The sequence below is a fragment of the Chrysoperla carnea genome, chromosome 2 (assembly GCF_905475395.1).
Source record: "Chrysoperla carnea chromosome 2, inChrCarn1.1, whole genome shotgun sequence".
Lineage (NCBI taxonomy): Eukaryota > Metazoa > Arthropoda > Insecta > Neuroptera > Chrysopidae > Chrysoperla > Chrysoperla carnea.
Genome location: NC_058338.1, coordinates 21,185,075 through 21,194,023, shown reverse-complemented (window position 1 = coordinate 21,194,023; position 8,949 = coordinate 21,185,075). Strand labels below are relative to the sequence as shown.

At 27.2% G+C, this 8,949-nt stretch overlaps 1 protein-coding gene across 1 annotated transcript; it reads right to left on the bottom strand.

The window, feature by feature from the left end:
• Positions 1 to 5,023: 5,023 nt before the first annotated feature.
• On the bottom strand, positions 5,024 to 7,326 carry LOC123293245 (protein artichoke-like). Its single transcript, XM_044873997.1, has 2 exons — positions 7,231 to 7,326; positions 5,024 to 6,120 (listed from the first exon to the last, which is right to left on the bottom strand). Exon 2 carries the CDS (start codon positions 6,108 to 6,110, stop codon positions 5,106 to 5,108), a length of 1,005 nt encoding a protein of 334 aa, XP_044729932.1. The 5' UTR covers positions 6,111 to 6,120; positions 7,231 to 7,326; the 3' UTR covers positions 5,024 to 5,105.
• Positions 7,327 to 8,949: the final 1,623 nt, after the last annotated feature.

The window sequence follows — 8,949 nt, the reverse complement described above, 5'->3', positions numbered from 1 at the left end:
AAAAATATATCTTCTTCATTTGGGATGGAACCCTTCAGAAAACTGAACTTCTCGATCGCAGCACCGAAACCATAATACCATGCCAAAAAATAGAATAGCATAGCCACTTGAAGTATTTAAACAATGTTTTATGCAGGTATTTTTTTTTTTTTGTAGGACGATTGATTTTCAAAATAGAAAGTTAACCCCGTGTCTTAATTTTTAGAATAGCAATCACCAAATTTAATATTGCAGCACTATTTCATTATTTTCATAACAAGAAATAAAAATCACATGTTCTACGACTAGAATACAAAGAATTGGAACGTAATGATATTAAAATAATTATCCAATTTATTTGCAATAAATTTCGGTGCAGATAATAGGAGTACAATTTATTTTATACTTTTAATTTGTAATACCAAGTTCTTTATAATACAAAGTTTTATATAAATCATCTTCAGCGCAATTTTCAATTTGCGTTAAACTTACGCAATTAATGTCGCATTTAATTTCTTGACCCCATACTGTATCATATGTGTATTCATCTTGCTTATTTAATTCCGCTATGGTTGTTGTAATGTTTTTATTAATTGTACTTTTACATTTAGGTCCATCGAATTTCAATCGTTCAAATGTTGAACATGGTATATCGTAAACAAATAAATATTTTAATTTTCGATTTGTTGTTAAAATATGTTCAAAATTAAAATTCATTATTGGATTATCGGATAAATTAATAATTTTTAATTTTTTTAAATTATCAAATAAATTTAACGGTAAAGTTGATAAATAATTTTTATAAAAATTAATATGTTTTAATTTTAAATTATTTTTAAATGTATCTGGTGCAATTGTTTGAATATCATTATCACTTACATCGAAAATTTCTAAATTAGTTAAATATTGTATTGGTTCTGAATCGATTGATTGCAATTTTGCACCACTAATTCGTAGCTTTTCTAAACCCTTTAAGAATTTAAATGTATCATTATTTTGTATTGTAATATTCACATTTACAAATACTAAATCTTCTAACTCTTCTAATGGTGCTAAATATTCGGGTTTAATTTCTTCAATTGATAAATTATGTAATGCGATATCTTCTAAATTCATACAATCTTTGAATGTGTTTTCATCAATTTTTAATACATTTGTAACATTTGCAACCATTAATGTTTTTAATTTTTGTCGTGTAATTAATTGTAATTTTTGTAATGGTAATGTTTCTAATGTACAATTTGTACATTTTATAAAACGTGTATCAGCTTTTTCGATTGATTCAACCCATTCTGTCTCGCTGATATTATGACAGTGATATCGAAATGGATCAAATTTACAACTTTCAGTACTATTGTTTGCTAAAATTATTACGGATGTGTTGATAATTGTAAATAAAATTATTGTTGGCAATTTTAAACGTGATATCATTTTTCTGATAGTTCTGGAAAATAAAATAAAATAATTATTAAGTTCTTTTTCTCAAAGAAAGTTCTAAACAAGGTGGCTGCAGAGTATAACTCCACGTCTTATTCTGCAAATAAAGATTTAATTATCGATAATTAGATAATTAAAAGAACTTTTCATAATAACTCAGACGGTCAAGGCATGAAATTCTTCTATGATCTAACAAATTTTGGAAACAAATGTTAAACAAAAAAAATATTCAAAGTATAAGAAATATAAAAATATATAGTTCTCTGAAGGCCCCTAAATATTTAACTATGCCAAGTTTCGTTAAATTCTGAATGCAAAGTCTATTACCGATAGTACTACCTTAAAAGTAAGTAATGTAAAAAAAATTTCTTACCGTTTGAATATTTTTTTGTGTATCCAAAAAAAAAAAACACTGCGCACACTACAAATCTGTTCACTAGATTAATGAACGTCTTATAAATTATAATGTCTTTGCCTTAATGCTTTCAATTTGTATAAATGCGTATTTTAAATATATGAATGTCTGTATGATTGATTGTGTTAGCTAATATGGAATTACTAGAATGAATATTTCTATGAAGTAGTTATTCAATTTTAAAATATAATCATTTATTTTAAGGTCTGTTTTTATTACCATGATGATAAAGTTTGTTTGCCCCGAAGTGTTAAATATTAAATTACGAAGATGGTACCTACTCCATAAGAGTTTTAGTAATTAAAGACATCAAATGAAAATTTTAACAGATGATCAGCAATTTTTAACAATTGAAACTTGAAGCTTTGAATCAAAAATTCGTTATTACTCTTCTAGATGACGTCGTTTTTAAGATATAATCCAAAATTGGACACGAAGAGCGATTTTCTCAGACACTATGCATCCAATCGATATATAAACCCAATTTTTGTATTTTTTGGGTAAAAATTACCCTATATACAGAGTTTTATCGAAATCGGAAACTAAAACTTTTTCCCGTTTTTTTCGATTTTTTCTAAGGGGTACCCTTAAGAAAATTTCAAAAAATCGAAAAATTTTTTTTTGCTTTCGATATCGATCAAATTTATTATATAAGCTAATTTTGACCCAAAAAATTCAAAAACCGGGTTTATTTAATGATTGGATGCGTGGCTTTTGAGATATGATCCAAAATTGGACACGAAGAGCGATTTTCTCAGACACTATGCATCCAATCGATATATAAACCCAATTTTTGTATTTTTTGGGTCAAAATTACCTTATATACAGAGTTTTATCGAAATCGGAAACAAAATTTTTTTCCCGTTTTTTTCGATTTTTTCTAAGGGGTACCCCTTAAGAAAATTTCAAAAAATCGAAAAAATTTTTTTGCTTTCGATATCGATCAAATTTATTATATAAGCTAATTTTGACCCAAAAAATCCAAAAATAGGGTTTATTTAATGATTGGATACTTGGCTTTTGAGATATAATCCAAAATTGGACACGAAGAGCGATTTTCTCAGACACTATGCATCCAATCGATATATAAACCCGATTTTTGTATTTTTTGGGTCAAAATTACCTTATATACAGAGTTTTATCGAAATCGGAAACTAAAATTTTTTCCCGTTTTTTTCGATTTTTTCTAAGGGGTACCCCTTAAAAAAATTTCAAAAAATCGAAAAATTTTTTTTGCCTTCGATATCGATAAAATTCATTATATAAGGTAATTTTGACCTAAAAAATCCAAAAATCGAGTTTATTTAATGAATGGATGCGTGGCTTTTGAGATATAATCCAAAATTGGACACAAGGAGCGATTTTCTCAGAAACTATGCATCCAATCGATACATAAATCGATACAGAAACCGATTTTTGTATTTTCTGGGTTAAAATTACCTTATATACTGAGTTTTATCGAAATCGGAAACAAAAACTTTTTCCCGATTTTCTCGATTTTTTCTAAGGGAAAATGCCAAAAACTGAGACCCTGTTGACTTATGTTGCTCATTTAAGAACTCGACCTCAGTTCTTGGAAGCGTGTGAAACATGGTGATTTAACAAGTAAAGTTTAGAAAAAGACATTTGTGAGATTTAGGACATATAATTAGGAAAAGGATATTAAAACTTTTAACGGTATCACGAAAGGTTGAACGGTGTAAAAATGAGGAAAATACGATTTGTCTACCTGGAGAGTTGAATTAATCATCCTACTTACGATCGGGCTGAATAGAAGAGCTTGTAGGTCAATGTTTGTAATTCACAATGTTTTTAAAATGACGTCACCTGGAAATTACACTCACCTTAAAAGTTTTTCGCTTTTGCAGATATCGTACACCAAGGTTGAACTCTACAAACTAAATTTCTCATATTGAATTTCGGTATGTTTATAGAGGCCTGGAATACATTTTAATTTTTTATATAACACCATTCAAATAGTCTTTTATAGAAAATTATAGAATAAAAGAACTTATTTGACGGAAATTTGCCATTAAATTAATTATACTTCCTTATTAGTAACATAAATCCAATCATAAATAGAGTCAGTCCATCTAAGACTGTTTATTTGATTGTTGGTCTATTACTTGCAGTACTTACCTACATATCATATGGAATATAAAGCAATTTCTTGAAGTTGATCAATTGCTTACGTTCTATTCATGAGCCTTGCAAGTTGAAGCTATCTACAAATTTTATCTTTCTATCTTATATTTCTGGAGAAAAATGAACACCAAAGTTTTGCACTAATTTACCCCTGCACGAGAAAACAATGATTTAAGGTATTTCCAGCATGGTATTTGCAGTTTCTATGTTAAAGCAATGGTACAATTTTTTTTTCGACAGAATTTAACGAAAAATTAAATTTAAGAATTTAATAATGCTTACTATTAATTCCCAAAGTTTCAGAAATTTTGACCGTTTAAAATGGGAAATAATTATGCCAACGTCCCAATTTCGATCAATTTACGTCAAAATTAATATCTCGAAAGTGAAAATTAATTTCTAAATTTTTTTTTAGAATTTTATTGTATAAACATTTTTTTCTACTTTTTCTTCAATATATAATAATATCATAAAAAATAGTTGGAGAGACCGGACATTTTACATGCTTTAAATGGGACATGACCCTCAAAATCGCGAACTTTGTCTTTAAATATCTCGCGATCTAAACGGCCAAAAATTATGAAATTTTAGGAATTCATAAATAAAGCTATAAACCCGAGAAAAAAAATTCGGCCAAATCTGTCGAAAAGTGATTTCATGCTGGTACTACCTTAACGTAAGCAAAACTCAGAATTTTAACTGTTCTTAATTTTTTGAAGAATCATATTTGAAAAACTATGAGACATACGGAACTGTAGTTCGGCTTCAATATTTCAAATTTAGTATACTTTTAAAATGATGGTAGCAATTAACGTCAAGAGCTCATAGTTTTTGAAAGGAACTGCAAAAACTGAAAAAACATTTCATTTAACCCTACAACTTTTTACGTAATTTTTCTATACTAAAGCAATTATGTTTCGAATTATTCTGGGAGTTAAGTTTTGATTACAGTTTTGTAGTTTTTGTGCATTGAAATTATATCGCCGGTCGGAGCTTTCTGTGTGTCAGCAAATAGTACGCATCAACATCGAATATCATTAAAAAAGCTACTTTAAAATTTTTTATTTCTCACAAATAATTTACAAAAAACGAACATTTCAGAATTACACGATCAGTCAATATAATATTATCAATCAAGTTTTTCAAGAAGTACAACACCTTTATTATAAACTGATTTATATTCATTACTTTCTGGCAAGGAATTTAAATGCTCTGCCGTATAACACAACACATCACATTTTCTCTTGTCACCGAATACTTCATGTTTAAAAGAAGAACTCATTTTATTGTAAGCTGATATTGATTTTATCTCATTACCGTCAACAGCACATTTACGTCCAGTCAAATTTTTTCCATCCAATGAATTGCATGGTATATCAAACAAGTATAAATTCTTCAATTTTAAATTCATATTAACTATATGCTTAAAATCAAATTCAATTAAAGGATTATTTGATAAATCCAAAACTTTCAATTTACGTAAATTATCAAAAATATTTTGTTGTAACGCTGTTATCAAATTATTATATAAATAAATTTTCTCTAGATCACGATTATTTTGGAATGCATTTGGTGCAATTTCTTTAATTTTATTTGAATTTAAATTTAATTTTTCTAATTCAACTAAATGCTGTAATAATTCAAAATTCACTGTTTCCATTGGTGATTCAGTAATTTTTAATTCCTCTAAATGTGGAATATATTTAAATGATTCCGAATTCTTATATTTTGTGCGAACGTTAATTAATTCTAATTCTTCCAAATCTCTCAATGGTTTTAAATATTCTGGTTTTAATTCTTCGATAGTTACATCCATTAACACAATATCTTCCAGTTTAGTACAGTCGTTAAAAGTTTTTTCATCCAGCTGAATAACATTTGAAATGTTATGAAGTTTTATTTTTCTTAAATATTGACGAGTTGATAATTTCAGTTGCTGTATTGGTAATGTATTTATATCACATTCTGTACATACAAGTAATCCACTTTCGGCGGCTTCAATATTTTCAACCCATTCGCTTGCATTCACATTCCGACAGTGGAATAGATATGGATCAAATTTACATTTTGGTTGTTCAATTGCCGAAAAACAATTAATCGTTAGAAAAATTGTTAAATAAAACAAAGCTTTCATTATTTTGAATCTGAAAAGGGAAGAAAAATCAAAAAGTTATTGAAGAATAATAAAGTTATTGAAAAATTACCCTCGTTTAATAATTTGTTCCTAGATAAAACAATTGGAACTTGCTTTTTCAAGGTAATTGACAAACTTAAAAGAAAAAGGATAGACTCTTTCGAATAGATATGCATTATAGGTATGTTTGTAAGTGCAAAATTAAAAAACCACATATTCTGTCTAAATTTGTAGGTGGCTGTTTTGCTATGCGGCATTTCAATTTTAAGCACAACGTAAAATTTCGAAGAAGATATTGAGATATCGCAATGTTCGGTTCGGTTTTAGCCCGTTTCTCAAAAACTATTTGACCAGTCATCAAATACAACCGATTTTGTTACTTTTTAGGTCAAAATTTCTCAAAGTTTGTACCCCTTTGAAAAAATCAATAAAAACGCAAAAAAACCACAAATATTATACCATAAACCGCAAGTTTTTATCTACATTTATTTAAACTTATTTAAATTCTGAAAAAGCTACATAAAGTGATAATACGGATATAAGAAAATTCTATTTCCAGTTTTATATTTTCAAAACCACTTTAAAAGAAATATAAAATGTAAGTTTTGATCTTCAGTATAGCAGTCTTTCCTACCATAAAAATTATTTAAAAACAATTAAGGCATTACCCTATTGTAAATAATTCAAGGTTAAACGGAAGGTTAATTAATTATTTGTGTACAGAAATACTATATTTGTGAATAAAAATTCAAATGAAATTGTTAATTCCTTTTAATTTGGAGTTATTTACATTACACAAATACTGATGATATTAAAATTAAAAGTTGGATGACATCGAAACCCGAAAGATAAGAATACTGTTATTATTTTTTATTTTGATGATAGCTTTAATGATTGGGTATTTTCAGTAAAGCGTGATTTCGGTATTTTTTACTTACCGATCTTCTCCAAAATATAAGTTTCCTCCAGTTTAACTAATAAATTCAGTCAGTATAGAAGGTTAATACGCTTTTATAAGTTATAACGAACGATTTTGTTAAGGAGAAACAGCAAAACGTAGTAATAACGTCATATTTTTATAATTAGTATTAGAGAAACTTCATAAAATTTAAATACTTACTTGTAAACAAAAATGTCAACCGACTACACACACGATTAAAATACACTGTTAACTGCTTTACGATGAGATGAATATTAAATGAATACCGGATTTTATAGGCAAAGGAAAAAAATAAATATTTATCTGTGAAAGTGTTCAATAAAATGGAATTTTTATTTTCTACTATGCTTATTAATTATTAATCATGTTTTTCTACTTGAAACGTTTTTTATGTTAAGGTATTGCAGTAAAATTAATCTTCTATAATTTTGCTTGTGATAAATATTCCCAATTTATTAATGCTAAGCAAGTATTACAAATAATCGCCTTTTTTAAGGATATACTGTCAGGGCAATTTCGAAAAAAAAGGTTTGATTTTTTGTATATGAAGTTGAATTAAGTCTAATTAATTCTGTTGTCAGTAAACGAAAAACGAAAATTACGTTATTTTTAATGATTTTTAACTTGAATTGAAGTTAATAAAACAATTGAAGTAAAAGTTACCAAAAATCAATTAGTCAAAACCACTTTTCACCTGCTTCATTGGGACAAAGTACTTTTGACTGTTATTTCAATCAAAAGTACTATTGTCAAAAGCCTGCGTTAAAAGTACTTTTGACTGATTTTGATAGTTAAAGGTACTTTTGACTGTAACATATGCAAAATTGATTCATCAAGAGAACTTTTAAAAAATCTTTTTTTACTTACCTTTTTAAAACCATACTAAATAACATCGTCCATTCAAATTTTTGTAGCATAAGTTGATTTTATTATAAAAGTTGTATTTTATTTACTTTTATCTACAGGACTTGTTGTTAGTAATTAACTCCATATACAGACACTACCCAGTATTTATGAGTAATCCATACCAAAGTACTCAATTTAAAAACATTAACTTTGTAAATACACCAAATTTAGTAATAATAGATTTAGTAATAATAGAATTTTCGCGAACAAAATATAAACAAAATATTTGTCAAAATTATTACTGTTTACAGCTTTAAAGTGTAGAATTTTTAAAAGGAATGAGTATAATGAAATAAGTATATGAAAAATATCTTAAACCCCCGAACCAAAAAAAGGGTTGTCGTTTGAAAGGTTATTTAATAGAGAATTTTCTTAGCTATGTTTTATGTGCAAGTTTAGGGTTAAACGGTGCAGTTTGGAGGAGGCTCTAAGGAAAAAGGTAATTTAATGGAGAGTATCCTTAGATATGTTTCAAGTGCAAGCTTAGAGTTCCGTACCTGGAAAATTTGTCGGGGGCTTTTTAAATTTTGTCAATTTCACTTAATACACTACTAATATTACCTATAGACAGAGGTTGTTTTTATGTTGAAAAAAGACTTGTAATCCAATACAATAAAATTACGATGCAAATCTGTTCCAAAGGTTGAGTCTCATCAAAGGATGACATTTTTAATATACGAAATCATAGCTTGCTACGAAAACCGTGGTATTAATATGAAAAAATTTAATTTTTTCGAATCTGAAATTTTGGCAATTAGTGAACAAACTTCTGAGTAAACGTATTTACTACCTACTTTGAAAATAAGAAATTAGCTTAAGCTTTTTACAGCGTGAGTGTTTAATAAAACATCATTCACATTAAAAATTTATTATTAATTATAATATTTAATATTAAAAATTTTGAAAGCACATACTGTAATTTTTAATTGTAAAAATATTGCAAAAATAGTACAATAATGATAACCTTTAATTCTCCGAAATCCAATAAACTTT